This window comes from Pseudophryne corroboree, chromosome 5 (genome assembly GCF_028390025.1).
Source record: "Pseudophryne corroboree isolate aPseCor3 chromosome 5, aPseCor3.hap2, whole genome shotgun sequence".
In the NCBI taxonomy this organism is placed as follows: Eukaryota; Metazoa; Chordata; class Amphibia; order Anura; family Myobatrachidae; genus Pseudophryne; species Pseudophryne corroboree.
Window position 1 is genome coordinate 767,889,946 of NC_086448.1, and position 19,152 is coordinate 767,909,097.

The following is a 19,152-nucleotide window of genomic DNA, read 5'->3' on the forward strand; positions in this document are numbered from 1 at the left end:
CCCTTAATGTATTACTTTTACACTTTAACTATTTAAATAGCGACAAATCTCTCTTAGCACGTTTATCAATTCAAATGGCAAACAGGAAGGTGAGATATGTGAAAGTACACAGATGAAAATGCAATTCTAAATTTAATCTAATAACATACATTGATGTAAGCACACGCATATAGATTTTACATATAAGTACCAATCACTATTACTTATGATTGACTATGATATAGATTAAATAAATGCATTAAAAAACTCATTAAATGATGATTTCTTTTTGACAATGGATGGCTGATTATTTCCTGAGTCAACTGAAAATCAGCCGTTCAAAAAAAAATAAAAAAATTTGACCTTCCCAAAATGGCCGCTGCTCCTCCCCCTTCCACCTCCATGAGGGTCACACAAAATGGTGGACAGACCATGCGGCCTCTCCTGCCATAAAGAAAATCACCATGCTAGCTCCCAAAGTAACTTTTAAATGTACTTTTAAACCTACTTAAACAGATAAACAATCTAATCTTAATCAAACACGATATGATCCATTTGAACCTGGTTTTGCGACAATAAAAATACATTTTAGCATCTTAAATATTATGAGAAACGCCTTGTCCCTTAAAATTTCCTATCAGCGTCTTACTGATACCACAATACATTAACGTGGATGTTTTTTTTGTTTTTTTTTCCAGCATTTTGCGAGATGTCCATCATTAGCCGGTCAATTACAGCCGCGTTTGTAATGTACAGTGCATCATTAAGATCGTGATATCCCGGACCAGAGCCCCCATCTAACAAAGCTAAATATTTATCTTATTAAAAACACGTTAAAGGTTAAAGAACACAGTACGCAATTGGCGCAAAAAGTACCGCAAGGGTACTCCCTTAACTATACCTTAAGGAATGTACTTATACTGTAAACCTCTGTGTAGTGGTAGAGTGTAAATGCAACACAGAATAACCTTATTACCTTTAAAGCTGTTCGAGCGTCACCGACGCTCTGAGAATACTTAACACTATAAGGAATACACAGATACCGTGCTCAGGGTCCAACGCCTAATAAATATATTATGAATGATATACTTGCAAAAGAATTAATACAAATACAAATCATACACTACAATATAACATAGACTACCTAACCAGATAACTACACAGGAAATACAATACAATACAATACTATTTAAGGGAAAATAAGAGAGAAAGAGGGGAAGAGAGAGAGAGAGAGAAATGGCTCATAATAACAAGAAGATCAATATGATTTCAGAGAAGCTTACACATGTGAGGAACAATCGCTGCGCAGTTATTCAATGCTGAGAATCTTTGTGGAGAAAATACTTGACCTTACCCATACTGGCTGTCCCTATATACAACACAACCCTACAATACCGCATGGGACAGAAGCTAGACTCCATTTTGAGAAAACTCCCATGAAGACTGCAACACATGGTTGAAAGGGGGAGGGGAAAATACCCGGCAGCAGCCATTTTAGATTTGCAGGTCCAAACACATGGCACTCTCTGCTACCCCACAATCACATAGCAGAAGACACAAGACTCCATTTTATTCCAAACTGTCCAAGCCTCAGAACAATGCATATGTTCTGATTTTACAATTCCAAACCATCTAAATCACCTTTCACAATTTCAATCCAACTTCCTAGAACCATCTTATTCACTTTCACATTCCAAACAACTTCAGTATCTCAATAACCAGAGCATATTCATCACAAGACCAGATCACAATGTAACCACACATCTCAGCCTGCCATTGCTACCAGCACATGTTCAAACGTAACTGCATGGTGGTATTTATGATTAACAAGATATATTATAACTAACCAGCACAATCTATTTTAAATCACCATAGGCAAACAAATACCACAAATGCTATGCTACAGGTTGTCTAATGTCCCAGCTACCATCACAGATTCCCAGATCTATCACACAAACACCCAACAATCACACAACCAAGTTACAATATCCTATTTAAACCAGAAAGCAATCTGTCTATATTTCCTTATCTAGCCATGTGAATTCAATACTTAGCCTTTGGTGCCTGGTGATGATCCAGCCATGCTTCTGGGAGCTTTGTTCTGAGTGTAGCTTCATTACATCTGTTCTCTGAGGCCACCTGCAAAAACTGACCCCCAACCCCCCCAGACAGGAACTATCCTCCTGTGTGTCTGTTCCTAGGGGAGGGGTCTCTCTCTCTCCTTTGTATATGTTAATCAGGTTCAGCCCTGAAAATCTTAGTAAAAGGTTGGCTTGATCATCCATTGTTCTCAACAAAGTGATCTCAGCTTTTATACATATAATCATATCTATCCGCTGCAATGTCCCACAACTTCACAACCAGCATCAAACTAACCCACACATCATTCTGCTTGCTTCAATACCAAACATGATGGGCGCATCTGGTTCTGTTCAGATAATACATATTCATGACATCAATTCATCAGCCAATTCTAAATCTCCATGATGTCTGGTGCTTGACATTATTATAACCATGTACTGTATGAAACAAGCGCCGAATCCATCTCCGTGCCATGTCCGAGCAAATGCGTGTGTTTCCATATATTGCTGTGCTCGCTGCGCATATTTGCAAGTATATCGACTTAAATGTGTGTGTGGTTTGTATGTTCTCTCTATGTAATATTTTTGACTTTGACAGCAGGACAGTACCCGAAAAACTGGACTGTCCCATCAAAATCAGGACAGTTGGGAGGTATGCCTGCTAACTACATTTTATGGACTGTTGACATGACAGAAAATGTGTATGGTTTCCTAAGTGTGGAGAATCTCAGCTAACACTGACTTGTAGGAACAAAACGCTGTATTACACCTCAGTATCACACCGTTGTATCATACTGCTGTATCACACCGCTATATCATACTACTGTATCACACCACTGTATCACACCATTGTATCATACCGCTGCATCACACCGCTATATCATACTACTGTATCACACCGCTGTATCACACCATTGTATCATACCGCTGCATCACACCGCTATATCATACCACTGTATCACACCATTGTATCATACCGCTGTATCACACTGGTATATCATACTACTGTATCACACCACTGTATCACACTACTTTATCACAAACCGCTGTATCACACTGCTGTATCATACTGCTATATCATACTACTGTATCACACCACTGTATCACACCGTTGTATCATACTGCTGTATCACACTGCTATATCATACTACTGTATCACACCACTGTATCACACCATTGTATCATACCGCTGTATCACACTGCTATATCATACTACTGTATCACACCTTTGTATCATACCGCTGTATCACACTGCTATATCATACTACTGTATCACACCACTGTATCACACCATTGTATCATACCGCTGCATCACACTGCTATATCATACTACTGTATCACACCACTGTATCACACCATTGTATCATACCGCTGTATCACACTGCTATATCATACTACTGTATCACACCACTGTATCACACCATTGTATCATACCGCTGTATCACACTGCTATATCATACTACTGTATCACACCACTGTATCACAAACCGCTGTATCACACTGCTGTATCATACCGCTATATCATACTACTGTATCACACCACTGTATCACACCATTGTATCATACCGCTGTATCACACTGCTATATCATACTACTGTATCACACCACTGTATCACACTACTTTATCACAAACCGCTGTATCACACTGCTGTATCATACCGCTATATCATACTACTGTATCACACCACTGTATCACACTACTTTATCACACTGCTGTATCATACCGCTATATCATACTACTGTATCACACCACTGTATCACACTACTTTATCACAAACCGCTGTATCACACTGCTGTATCATACTGCTATATCATACTACTGTATCACACCACTGTATCACACCATTGTATTACACCTCTGTATCACACCGCTATATCATACTACTGTATCACACCGTTGTATCATACCGCTGTATCACACTGCTATATCATACTACTGTATCACACCACTGTATCACACTACTTTATCACAAACCGCTGTATCACACTGCTGTATCATACCGATATATCATACTACTGTATCACACCACTGTATCACACTACTTTATCACACTGCTGTATCACAAACCGCTGTATCACACACCACTGTATCACACTACTATATTACACTACTGTATCACGATAAGAAAAAAATAATCATTTGTTTTAAATGTATGTGTCTAAGGGTTAAGACAAACAGTTCAGCGCTAAAGCTCTAATAATGTAAATTACACATTATGTGGAACATGCTCTAGAGAACATTCTGTTTACTGTAGAGATGATGAGAAGCTAGAGCACATCCATGTATAATCAGTGCTCATTAGGATAGGGCTACACGTGCCATTTTTGTTTGATGATGTTAAAATTATTATAATAATAATAATCATTATTATTATTATTATTACTTTTAGTAGCAAAATATTGTAATAATATTTGTATTATAATAGTATATAATCATGTAAAATATTAAAATATATAATATTTATCATTACATTAAGGTGCAGGTAGAGTTTTAATGACATAAAGTCACTTATCCACTGGCTTGCTACTACTAATACTATTATATAATATTGGCGGAGATTGCGGTTGGAAGATGAACGCTGTTGGTCTTGTGTGTAGTTATCTCTCTACTAATAAGCTCCTGTACAGCCAGAATGAACAAGGCAATCAGCCTGAAAGTCTATGGGCCTAATTCAGACCTGATTGCTCCTATGCAAATCTGCAGAGGTCTGCGATCAGATAGTCGTCGCCCAGACAGAGTGAAAACCTGCCCCGTGCAAGTGTCTCTCCCAGACAGCGGACATCTGCAAATCACCTTGCGTATGCCTAGCGATCAAAATTTTCGCACCATTCTGTCGCTGTTTGGCATTGTGCCTGCGCATTGCGGTACATATGCATGCACAGTCATTCGATAATCGCACGCTGTGCGGTCAGGTCTGAATTAGGCCCTATATTGGCCCTTGGGTCAAGTGTCAGAACAGGTTCATCCTATAAGTGTCAAGTTCTGTAAATCCACAAATATAGTTGAATAATCAGCTTAGCCTCAGTGCACTATCTATGTAATATCCCAAGTGATGGCTTGGCTGCATTGGCGTGCGCAGCACATTTTATTAGGGGGTGCACCGTCGGAATGGTGTGTCTAGCACCACCTTTTGGGCGTGTCTAACACCATCTATTGATGGTCAACGCAATATAAAATATACATACTTGTACCAATCCTAATAAAGTAGGTACATTGTCAGATGTTGTGGTGTGCACCAAACCAACACCCCTGATGGCACTCACTGTAATTACACTGCTCCTCCTCAGCCTGGTCTGGCTCACCCTCTCTTTCCCCTGCAAGCTGCAGCAGCTTACTTACAAGTCAGCCACTCACTATCACTGACAGTAGCAGACTAGTACTGCTGTTGCTGGAAAAACAAGTGACGTGTCAATGCTACTGCCGACCGCCTGCCAGTATTGAATTTGTCTTCCTAAGAGGAACGCTGGCTGCATGCTGATCCTCATCAGTGGCTGGCGCTGGCATAGCATAGAAGGAGAGAGGTGGGCATGTGGCGGGTGTGGCAGGTGGGCGTGCGAGCAGCATGACGTAATCACATCACATAATGCTGTTTTTGTACATGGAGGTGGAGCCGGGAGTTTGAAAGCCGGTGGCAATGGCACCCTTGATTAACCCAGGCGTCCGGTCAGTAATGCAGTCCTGACAGGCTGCAGCGCAGAGGGGACAGAAAAACAGCCTGCTCGGCGATCGCTGCATCAGGCATGTGAGATCAGGGTGCCAGACATTAGGGGGTGCCTGTGCGCACCAGGCACTACCCCTGCGCACACCTATGCTTGGCTGATAAGGACAAAAACACATAGCAACAGCGTATTTTATTATTGTTTCAATTGTTTTAATAGTCTTTATTTAATCTGCTGCAGAGCAGATGAATCTAACCATGTTACTCAAGTCACAGGACAGTCCCTATAGACGCAGGAGCACTACAATTCCCATAATGGCATATTAACCGAACATGGTTTTCATTTAAGTTTTTCTTATGGTAAATACTCATCTTCAGCCAATATTTAAAGCCAAGTAATAGCTATATTGAGAACTACATCAAATATGAGATCATTTGTACAGTTAATTTGGCCCATTTAAAAAAAATCAGGGACATAATATGGGGTAAACCTTTAAAGCCTGGGCGTTATGTACAGCTGGCGACTTTATGTTTCACGGTTTATTTTATTTTACACCGCCTATGAAACAAATCTTCATTGGGACGCATAATAATATTATTATTTCTTATATTATTTTCAGCAGGCTAAAAGAGACAGCAAGAGGATGTCCAAAAAAGAAGTCACAATCAACTTATCGAAAAACTTGCGGCCAATGGACAGCGACGGGCGGATTGCAGAGAACTGTGTCAAATAGGACAGGACGGTGGAAGCTGGGGAACACTTTACCAACCATTTGCGCACTTTAAAGAGCGAAATGCCGAAAGGGATATAGAATCCGCTGAGAATTTAAAGACAACTTATTTTCTTAAAACTTTTAGTTCTCTTTCTTAGGAGCAGGTATGGGACGTGGCGCTTATACACCTAGGTATAGAGAAGGGCAAATAAGACATAGTGGTTTGTTGTTGAGTGCCTTGAGTGATACATCTTTCCCAGTAGCAAGTTAATGGGAACATATCGAAATGCGTATACGGTTATCCTTATAGATGTACGGAAGCTGAGGTGCATTGAACAATAATTGCTGCATCTATATTTAATGCGCTCTCCATGGTTTATTAGGGAAAGGAGCTGCACGCAGTTTGATCCTTCCAGTACGAGGCGTTATCTTGTGACTTTACTCCACCAGTATATCTGAAATGTTAAATAGATTATGCTTGACGTCTCTAATAGGGAGAAAATTCTGTGATTGCCAAAACAACTGCGCGTAGGTTGTTTTTACTTCATTTTAATAGTAGGTTGTTTCTCTTTTCTATTTTAATCTAATAAAGAGGCCTGCATATTGTGCTTATACTACTCCTGTTAGTGGCTGTGTATTCCTCAATGGCTTGGAGTCATGCATGCAATAACCGACAACGTCTGATCTGTAGATGCTAAGCCAAATCCTTCTGCCCAGAGTCACATCATGTCTCTGTGGGTGACTGTCCGTCTTTGGGTGTTTTCATTCGAATCTTACTTACTAGTAATACAGGGTGGAGGAAAAGGTACAGTTTACTACCAGCTTATTACGGTGTCTCAATATGTTGGTTCTCTAGTCACAACTCCAGTCCACAAGGGCCAATAAGAATATTTATTACATTTGTACCTTTGTGGTTATGCGTGTTTTTCTGTAAACCTGATTTTATTTGTCTATTCTGTAGATTATTACATCTGTATAATTGTATGTCAGATGCAGAGTTAAGGGAAAACATGGCATCCCCAGTCCATAACTTCTAAAAGTGCTTGATGACCCATCAAAACAGTCATTTCCAAGCGTCTGCAGACAGCGGAGGCAGCCATGTTGTGGACTGATATTTAAGAGAATGCAACCTGGAACTTGTGTCATCACTGTGGTTCTTTGTTTTCTGCAGTCCTTCAATAAGAGAGATATGTACTAAGCCGTGGAGAGGGATACATTATGAACCAATCAGCCCTCAACTGTCATGTTACAGGTTGTGTTTGAAAAATGACAGTTATGTGCTGATTGGTTGTTACTTTATCTCTCTCCACTTTATCTCTCTCCAATACATCTGCCCCTAAGTGACTCTGAGAGACGAGTCAGAAAGCATCATATTGCCTTACAAAGTTTACCACGGTCTGACTTCAGCAACTGGAATATAATAACCTTAATAGTCTCCTGATAGGACTGCTGATTGAACCAATCAAAAGCTTTGTTTTGCATGTCATGTTGCAGTGATGTCTCTAGTACTGTATATTTATAGGCTACATAATCGTGAATATTGTCCACAAAATCATTGCTCTCGCTGTGTATAGATAAGAGGTAGACACTAGCTACATTTTCAGTACTGTTCTGTGGAAAATTCAATTCTACTATTCCACAGCAAAATGTATTCACCGTTGCAATCCCAGGACCATGGGCGCAGTTGTAGTGAGTGCAAGGGGTGCTGTTGCTATAGGGCCCAGAGACCTAGAAACAGTGTCGGACTGGTGCATGAAGGGACTTCCGAGGGAATGCAGTGGTAGGGGCCATGTTTAGAAGTGTGGAGTCTCTAGAAGGCGTGTGGTCAGCTGCCACATTGGTTTGCCTAACTAGAGAGTGTATGGACTTGGCACCTTGATAAATATATATAGTAAATCATGCTAGTGTATCATGATAATGTGGCAGATTCATTGATGTTTCTATAATGAGTGCAACGTGTGTGGTGCACACCACACACTGCACACGTGTTGCAATACTTACCTTTCAGGAATTACGCGTCGTCAGGCGCTACAACTGCGGCAATGATCACAGCCAAAATAGCTGCTGCTCATGTACAATAGCGAAATTAGTTTCTGGAACATATTGGGCACCATGTTTCTAGAGACCCCGGAGTCTGCACACGGGCCTCCTCTGTTAAAATGCCCCTGACCAGATTAATACCAGGAATGCACTGTAGAAAATACACCATAGTCCTGTACAGTAGAAGGTAACATATGTACTGTATAATGAGTGCATAAAATGAACTAGGGCTTATTACTGTATGGCGCATAAAATTAACTAGGGCACTATTACTGTATGGTGCATAAAATGAACTTAGGTAATATTATGGGGCATAAAATAAGCAACCACTGTGAAGAGAGGTTTCTGTCTAGAAACATGAGGGAGGGGCCCCTTCAAAATGTTGCTATGTGCCCCATAAAATCCTGGCTACACCCATGCCCAGGACTATTCATTAACTATACAGTCCACAAAACGCTAATTGATAAATATGGTGCAAAGCAGCATGCCATGTGATGGAGGCACGAAAGTGGTAATATGGTCTTATCTGCCACCATCAGCTTTATAAATACTGAACTCACGTTTGAATGGCGTAGGTGTAGAACCATTATGACTCGTTGGCTATTATCATAAACATCCATATAATGAACCAATAAGGTCTGTACCATCTCCAACATGCATGAGCAGTGGGAACTGCGGCGCGCACCCTCCCCTCTACCAGCTCCCACTGCAGTGAGATGGGAAAGACTTTAGTCGTAGAGTATGGAGGACTCTGTGAGCGCCTCAGAGTGTGACACAGAAATGAAAGACAGTTTTGTGGAGAGATCTAGCATGCTCCAGTGCCAATGGTACACAACAATGGATGATGGGAAAATCGTACGCAACTCAGTTGCGCCTCCACTTACGGATGAAGAGACATTCGTGACTGGTAACAAGACGTTTGTGTGTAGGCAAAGTTTAGTTAGGGTATGTCAACGGAATTGCAGGCTCTGTTGCGCATAGCCAGTGGTTCTCAAACTGGGTGCCGTGGCGGATTCGGTATGATTTCCCGATGGACAGGATGCCAGGGGTCAGAATCTCGACAGTGGGATCTCAACCATGAAAATCCCAACAGCCCCCCGGTAAAGACCCTAACCTTCCTCTGTTCCCTACCCAAACCCTCCCTTGTAGGTGCCTATACCTAACCCTCCCCGGTGGTGCCTAAGCCTCCCCGGTGGTGACTAACGCTAACCCTCCCTTTTCCGCTGCCTAACCCTAGCCCTCCCCGCCTGGTGCCTAACGCCTACCCTCCCCTTCTTAGTCTCTAACCCCCCTCCACGGTACCTAACCATAACCTTCCCCGTGCAGCATCCTAACCCTAACTCCCTTACTAGGGCCTAAATCTAACATTCCCCCCTTCCCCCAACACAGCAGGAATCTGTAACTACGAATGGGATTCCATCCTCCATCTGGATTTAGATGGTGAGCTTATGCCGTCGTTTGGGATTTCTGCATTGGTATTTCGACCGCCGGGATCCCATACATTGGCATACTGAATACATCCTGCCGTGGCACCCTGGGGTACCTTGGGGCACTTCAGGGTTGTCCTGAGTTGATGTCTAGGACCAATTTAATTGATCTATTTATGGTATATGTGATAGGCAAATACAGTGCTTGTAGCTTCCGATAATAGTGACGGCCATAAAACCGACTGCATGTATGGGGTGGTTTGGCTGTTGAGATACCTACCACTCAGCATACGTGCTCCGTGCTGGTATTATAGGAACAATTACAGCCAACGCTGCATCTGACACTCTAACTTTTTGTTAGTTTTTGTTTTTGTTTTTTTTGCTATGTATTTTTTCAGTGTACATGTGTGCGTGCATCATTGTGTATTATATCTATAGAACATAAGAATGGTACAAACTACGGGTGTGGTTCATTAGGTCGACATGAGTTAGGTCGACATACATTGGGTCAACATGCATTAGGTCGACATGATCACTAGGTCAACATGGTCATTAGGTTGTCATGTGCTAGGTCGACATGGGAAATGGTCGACATGAAGGGTTTTTTTACTTATTTTGGTGTAGTTTTCTTCGAAAAGTGACGGGGAACCCCAATTAGTGCACTGTGTCCCCTCGCTTCACTCGTCATGCTTCGGGCAAGGTTACCGTTCACAATTGTAGTCCACGTGGAGTATGAAAAAGGTAAAAAAAAAAAATGAAAAAATTGTGAAAAACTCATGTCGACCTTTTTCCATGCCGACCTAGTACATGTCAACCTAATGAGCATGTCGACCTAGTGATCATGTTGACCAAACGTGGTCGACCTAATGTATGTCGACCTAACTCATGTTGACCTAATGACCGCCATCCATTGACGTTTCTATAATTGGCGTCTATAATTGGCGCAATGTGTGCGGTGCACACGGGCCCCTGGGTTCAGGGGGGGGCCCACACCACACACATTGCACCCATTTAAATACTTACCTAACTGGAGTCCAGCGGCGGGTGCAGCGTCCGTGGTGGAAATCACCGACAAAATGGCCGCCGCGCATGCGCGGTAGCCAAATTGGTCTCCGGATCATGGCGGGCGCCATGTTTCTGGAGACCTGCGCATGCGCAGTAGACTCCGGCACATTGCCGGAGTCTACAGCGCCGTTCAGAGGAGGGGGCCCACCCGGAGGTGCACACAGGCCCCCTCCGCTGTATAAACGCCCCTGCCGCCGTCCACAAACTCCACTGCCTCTAATACTCCTGCATTTGGCCCTGTGTCGTTTCATGACTGACTGGGAACCACCAGAAAATAAAATGTATCTGACTCACTGCTTGATCCTGAGTTCTCAATATAAGGCTGCTCTTTAAAACCCGTTAGACAACTCTTATGAAGGGCTATTGTGACGTATCCACCGGCAGTTATTTCTGTTCCTCATTTATACATCCTGTCAATCTCTCAGTGTTCTATTGGTCCTCTCTCATGTGTCTGACTGTTTGTCTTTCCTCCAGACGTTTCTGTACACAAATAGCTTATACCTTGCTTTACAGGGCTGCTAGATAGGTTATTACCTAACGCTGGTCTTTATCTCCAGTTCAGAGATGCACTCCTTACTATTTAATGCTCTTATGAACTTTTAATAAATATTCTTTTACTCTGCATATTTGTGTTTTCATTTTATTCTTCCCTGAGAATGGGACTGCTGGTTATTAGGTTTATGTCACACAATAACTAGTATGGTATAAGAGTTATGGCCCCCATACATTAGCAGTGGTGCCGAGGGGGAGGGCCCAAGTTCCGCATCGCCCTTACCTAGCAGCAGCAGCAGCAGCAGCAGGTCTTCTCCTCAGTCCAGCACACATTACTGTGTGATGGGATGCAGTCAGGGCCGGATTAATGGCCACATGGGCCTGGAGCTGAAAATATTCAAGGGCCTATTGTGAAGAAAAAATAGGGGAGGTGTGATCAGTTCTGTGTGGGTGTGGCCAGAGCCATATGGGTGTGTACATCCCCTACACTATCAACTCCAATATCTCCCTAAATATGTAACATACTTGCCTACCCTCCCGGAATGGCCCCCAGGAAGGTGGGCAAGCCTCCCGCTTTCCCCCTCGGCCGCCCGCAGCAGTGAACAAGTAGGCGGGCCGAGGGGGTCTGATGACGCGATTCGCGCTGAATCGCGTCATCGTAGCTCCGCCCCCCGCTATGCAGCGCCTCGTTTCTCGGCACAGCACAGCGGGGGGGGGGGAGCGATGATGCGACCCTGATGCAACGCCCCTCGGACCGCCCATCCTGCTGCCGGCTACGCCCCCGACCCACCCGTCCTGCTGCCGGCCACGCCCCCCATTCACCTACAACGCTGCCTCCTCCCGGAGGAGGAGGCAGCAAAGTAGGTAAGCCTGATATGTAAAAATATAAAAAAAAATGCATAAATAAATAGTGATGTGCACCGGACATTTTTCGGGTTTTGTGTCTTGGTTTTGGATTCGGTTCCGCGGCCGTGTTTTGGATTCGGACCCGTTTTGGCAAAACCTCCCTGAAAATTTTTTGTCGGATTCGGGTGTGTTTTGGATTCGGGTGTTTTTTTTTACAAAAACCCCTCAAAAACAGCTTAAATCATAGAATTTGGGGGTCATTTTGATCCCATAGTATTATTAACCTCAATAACCATAATTTCCACTCATTTCCAGTCTATTCTGAACACCTCACACCTCACAATATTATTTTTAGTCCTAAAATTTGCACCGAGGTCGCTGGATGACTAAGCTAAGCGACCCAAGTGGCCGACACAAACACCTGGCCCATCTAGGAGTGGCACTGCAGTGTCAGACAGGATGGCACTTCAAAAAAATAGTCCCCAAACAGCACATGATGCAAAGAAAAAAAGAGGTGCAATGAGGTAGCTGTGTGACTAAGCTAAGCGACCCAAGTGGCCGACACAAACACCTGGCCCATCTAGGAGTGGCACTGCAGTTTTCTAGCGAGAGGATGAGTGCTTCCATCCTCATGTGAAGCTGAACCACTAGCCATGAACATAGGCCAGGGCCTCAGCCGTTCCTTGCCACTCCGTGTCGTAAATGGCATATTGGCAAGTTTACGCTTATCCCCAGATGCTTTTAATTTTGATTTTTGGGTCATTTTACTGAACTTTTGTTTTTTGGATTTTACATGCTCTCTACTATGACATTGGGCATCGGCCTTGGCAGACGACGTTGATGGCATTTCATCGTCTCGGCCATGACTAGTGGCAGCAGCTTCAGCACGAGGTGGAAGTGGATCTTGATCTTTCCCTATTTTACCCTCCACATTTTTGTTCTCCATTTTTTAATGTGTGGAATTATATGCCAGTATCAATAGCAATGGCCTACTACTATATATACTGCGCACAACTGAAATGCACCACAGGTATGGATGGATAGTATACTTGACGACACAGAGGTAGGTAGAGCAGTGGCCTACTGTACCGTACTGCTATATATTATATACTGGTGGTCAGCAAACTGTGCAAAACTGAAATGCACCACAGGTATGTATGGATAGTATACTTGACGACACAGACGTATGTAGAGCAGTGGCCTTCTGTACCGTACTGCTATATATTATATACTGGTGGTCAGCAAACTGTGCAAAACTGAAATGCACCACAGGTATGGATGGATAGTATACTTGACGACACAGAGGTAGGTAGAGCAGTGGCCTACTGTACCGTACTGCTATATATTATATACTGGTGGTCAGCAAAACTCTGCACTGTACTCCTCCTATATAATACTGCTGGTCCCCAGTGCCCACAATAAAGCAGTGTGAGCACAGATATATGCAGCACACTGAGCACAGATATGAAGCGTTTTTCAGGCAGACAACGTATAATACTGGTGGTCACTGGTCAGCAAAACTCTGCACTGTACTCCTATATAATACTGCTGGTCTCCAGTCCCCACAATAAAGCAGTGTGAGCACAGATATATGCAGCACACTGAGCACAGATATGGAGCGTTTTTCAGGCAGACAACATATAGTGGGGGTCACTGGTCAGCAAAACTCTGCACTGTACTCATCCTATATAATACTGCTGGTCCCCAGTCCCCACAATAAAGCAGTGTGAGCACAGATATATGCAGCACACTGAGCACAGATATGGAGCGTTTTTCAGGCAGACAACGTATAATACTGGTGGTCACTGGTCAGCAAAACTCTGCACTGTACTCCTCCTATATATAATACAGCTGCTCCCCAGTCCCCACAATTAAGCAGTGTGAGCACAGATATATGCAGCACACTGAGCACAGATATGGAGTGTTTTTCAGGCAGACAACGTATAATACTGGTGGTCACTGGTCAGCAAAACTCTGCACTGTACTGCTCCTATATAATACTGCTGGTCTCCAGTCCCCACAATAAAGCAGTGTGAGCACAGATATATGCAGCACACTGAGCACAGATATGGAGCGTTTTTCAGGCAGACAACATATACTGGTGGTCACTGGTCAGCAAAACTCTGCACTGTACTCCTCCTATATAATACTGCTGGTCCCCAGTCCCCACAATAAAGCAGTGTGAGCACAGATATATGCAGCACACTGAGCACAGATATGGAGTGTTTTTCAGGCAGACAACGTATAATACTGGTGGTCACTGGTCAGCAAAACTCTGCACTGTACTCCTCCTATAATACTGCTGGTCCCCAGAATAAAGATATTTGTACTGCAGCCACGTCCTCTCACTATCATTTCCAATGCACTAGTGAAAAATGGCGGCGACGCGCGGCTCCTTATATAGAATCCGAATCTCGCGAGAATCCGACAGTGGGATGATGATGTTCGGGCGCGCTCGGGTTAACCGAGCAATACGGGAGAATCCGAGTATGCCTCGGACCCGTGTAAAAAGGGTGAAGTTCGGGGGGGTTCGGATTCCGAGGAACCGAACCCGCTCATCACTAACAAATATGTGAGAAAAATAGAAATAAAATCTTAATAGTTATGCTTCATGGCAAACCATGTGGCCAGCTGTTGGCTAATGATCGTCATGCTGCCATGATTATGGGCCTATTTTTATGTGGAGGCCTGGAGCTGTAGCTCCATCCGCCCCATTGTTAATCTGGCCCTGGGTTCAGCTAATGAAATTGCAACTATCTCGCTTCTGGGCTCCGAACTTAGGGGGTAATTCAGATCTGACCGCTGCTGTACGTTTTCGTACAGCGGGCAATCAGGTTCAAACTGCGCATGCGTCGCAATGCGCACGTGCGTCGGACAACAACAATGGGTATCGCCGGTCAGCGATGGGATGGTGCGAAAAATCCGATCGCTCGGGCGTCCACAAGGTAGTTGACAGGAGGAGGCCGTTTGTGGGTGGCAACTGAGCGTTTACAGGGAGTGTCCGGAAAAACGCAGCGTTTTCAGGGAGCGTGTCTGACGTCAGCTCCGGCCCCGATCAGCCTGTTCTCATCACACTGTAGGAGTAAGTCCTGGGTTGCGCGCAGACTGCACAAAGTGAATTTTCACAGCTCGGCATACACATTTGATTGCACACTTGCACGGCAAATTTACACTCCCCCTGGAGGCGGCGACTATCTGATTGCAGGACAGCAAAATTAGCAGCCCAGCGATCAGATCTTTTTGTTTTTTGTATTTTACATGCTCTCTACTATGACATTGGGCATCGGCCTTGGCAGACGACGTTGATGGCATTTCATCGTCTCAGCCATGACTAGTGGCAGCAGCTTCAGCACGAGGTGGAAGTGGATCTTGATCTTTCCCTATTTTACCCTCCACATTTTTGTTCTCCATTTTTTAATGTGTGGAATTATATGCCAGTATCAATAGCAATGGCCTACTACTATATATACTGCGCACAACTGAAATGCACCACAGGTATGGATGGATAGTATACTTGACGACACAGAGGTAGGTAGAGCAGTGGCCTACTGTACCGTACTGCTATATATTATATACTGGTGGTCAGCAAACTGTGCAAAACTGAAATGCACCACAGGTATGTATGGATAGTATAGTTGACGACACAGACGTATGTAGAGCAGTGGCCTTCTGTACCGTACTGCTATATATTATATACTGGTGGTCAGCAAACTGTGCAAAACTGAAATGCACCACAGGTATGGATGGATAGTATACTTGACGACACAGAGGTAGGTAGAGCAGTGGCCTACTGTACCGTACTGCTATATATTATATACTGGTGGTCAGCAAAACTCTGCACTGTACTCCTCCTATATAATACTGCTGGTCCCCAGTGCCCACAATAAAGCAGTGTGAGCACAGATATATGCAGCACACTGAGCACAGATATGAAGCGTTTTTCAGGCAGACAACGTATAATACTGGTGGTCACTGGTCAGCAAAACTCTGCACTGTACTCCTATATAATACTGCTGGTCTCCAGTCCCCACAATAAAGCAGTGTGAGCACAGATATATGCAGCACACTGAGCACAGATATGGAGCGTTTTTCAGGCAGACAACATATAGTGGGGGTCACTGGTCAGCAAAACTCTGCACTGTACTCATCCTATATAATACTGCTGGTCCCCAGTCCCCACAATAAAGCAGTGTGAGCACAGATATATGCAGCACACTGAGCACAGATATGGAGCGTTTTTCAGGCAGACAACGTATACTGGTGGTCACTGGTCAGCAAAACTCTGCACTGTACTCCTCCTATATAATACTGCTGGTCCCCAGTCCCCACAATAAAGCAGTGTGAGCACAGATATATGCAGCACACTGAGCACAGATATGGAGCGTTTTTCAGGCAGACAACGTATAATACTGGTGGTCACTGGTCAGCAAAACTCTGCACTGTACTCCTCCTATATATAATACAGCTGCTCCCCAGTCCCCACAATTAAGCAGTGTGAGCACAGATATATGCAGCACACTGAGCACAGATATGGAGTGTTTTTCAGGCAGACAACGTATAATACTGGTGGTCACTGGTCAGCAAAACTCTGCACTGTACTCCTCCTATATAATACTGCTGGTCTCCAGTCCCCACAATAAAGCAGTGTGAGCACAGATATATGCAGCACACTGAGCACAGATATGGAGCGTTTTTCAGGCAGACAACATATACTGGTGGTCACTGGTCAGCAAAACTCTGCACTGTACTCCTCCTATATAATACTGCTGGTCTCCAGTCCCCACAATAAAGCAGTGTGAGCACAGATATATGCAGCACACTGAGCACAGATATGGAGTGTTACTGTTTTTCAGGCAGACAACGTATAATACTGGTGGTCACTGGTCAGCAAAACTCTGCACTGTACTCCTCCTATAATACTGCTGGTCCCCAGAATAAAGATATTTGTACTGCAGCCACGTCCTCTCACTATCATTTCCAATGCACTAGTGAAAAATGGCGGCGACGCGCGGCTCCTTATATAGAATCCGAATCTCGCGAGAATCCGACAGTGGGATGATGATGTTCGGGCGCGCTCGGGTTAACCGAGCAATACGGGAGAATCCGAGTATGCCTCGGACCCGTGTAAAAAGGGTGAAGTTCGGGGGGGTTCGGATTCCGAGGAACCGAACCCGCTCATCACTAACAAATATGTGAGAAAAATAGAAATAAAATCTTAATAGTTATGCTTCATGGCAAACCATGTGGCCAGCTGTTGGCTAATGATCGTCATGCTGCCATGATTATGGGCCTATTTTTATGTGGAGGCCTGGAGCTGTAGCTCCATCCGCCCCATTGTTAATCTGGCCCTGGGTTCAGCTAATGAAATTGCAACTATCTCGCTTCTGGGCTCCGAACTTAGGGGGTAATTCAGATCTGACCGCTGCTGTACGTTTTCGTACAGCGGGCAATCAGGTTCAAACTGCGCATGCGTCGCAATGCGCACGTGCGTCGGACAACAACAATGGATATCGCCGGTCAGCGATGGGATGGTGCGAAAAATCCGATCGCACGGGCGTCCACAAGGTGGTTGACAGGAGGAGGCCGTTTGTGGGTGGCAACTGAGCGTTTACAGGGAGTGTCCGGAAAAACGCAGCGTTTTCAAGGAGGGTGTCTGACGTCAGCTCCGGCCCCGATCAGCCTGTTCTCATCACACTGTAGGAGTAAGTCCTGGGTTGCGCGCAGACTGCACAAAGTGAATTTTCACAGCTCGGCATACACATTTGATTGCACACTTGCACGGCAAATTTACACTCCCCCAGGAGGCGGCGACTATCTGATTGCAGGACAGCAAAATTAGCAGCCCAGCGACCAGATCTGAATTACCCCCTTAGTCCCCTGCTCCTGGTGACAGGAATCATAAAAGAACCGTGTTTAAAGCATGAGTGCTCTGTTTCCCTCACTACCTCTGCTGGAGCACCACTCAGTGTCTCTACCACATCTGCTGTAAATCAGCAATGACACTGTGACATAGGGGTCTATTTACTAAGCCTTGGATGGAGATAAAGTCGCTGGAGATAAATTACCGGCAATCTCGGTGCGCCAGGTCCCGGAGACTCGGGCACACTGAGCATCTTTCGCTCTCAAAATGTGCATCTTATTCACATAAATAAACAACTAGATAGGGCAAAAATTGCTAGCTTGCACTCAGTGGCGTAACTATAAAATAGACGCACCCCCCCCCCCAAATAAATAACTTCAAACGCCCGCCCCCTTATGGTACCTGCTAGTTGTCAGGGGTTCTGCTCGTTGTCAGGGGATCTCCCCCTCTGGCCATCGCTGCAGGTCTGCGTTCCTGTCGCATCTGCCCCCATTATAAATGTCCCTCCCAAAATAGCCAATGCCTCCTTTAGCATACCTAATTACTGTCTCTTCTGAGGCAGCAGCCATTTTGGAAGGGTCATTTTCAATGGTGGCATGCGCGATGGGACCGCAGACAAGTATCTGCAGCTCCAGGCAGTGGAGTAGCAATAGTGCCCGCAGACCACCAGCGCCTCCAAGCCACCGGGGATCTTTGGGGTCTATTGCTACGTCACTGCTTGCACTGATCAATCTGATGTGCGACATTTGTTTATATGTGTGAACCGAGTCTGAATCTGCATAAGTCGGGCTCAGATGCAGTGCCTGCAACTTTTTCTCACGCCAAGTTCCGTTGCGTTTCATCTGAGACTTATGCGATCCTTACTGCAGTTTCCCCATGGTTGGGAAACTGCACGCGCAGACCCTGTTCTGCGCAGGTGCAGAACGGGTCCTGCGATCGCATCACAGGGATGCGAACGCCTCTGCCTGTTAATCGCAGGGAGGGACAGGG

General features: G+C 44.6%; 1 protein-coding gene across 1 annotated transcript in view; it reads left to right on the forward strand.

Moving 5' to 3' along the window:
• Nucleotides 1–11,588, forward strand: part of BAALC (BAALC binder of MAP3K1 and KLF4) — a 125,027-nt gene extending 113,439 nt beyond the window's left edge. Inside the window, exon 3 of the mRNA XM_063924240.1 lies at nt 6,340–11,588. Within this exon, the coding sequence (XP_063780310.1) occupies nt 6,340–6,453 (114 nt within the window). The 3' untranslated portion in view covers nt 6,454–11,588. The remainder of the gene's footprint in view (nt 1–6,339) is intronic.
• The last annotated feature ends 7,564 nt before the right edge of the window (nt 11,589–19,152 follow it).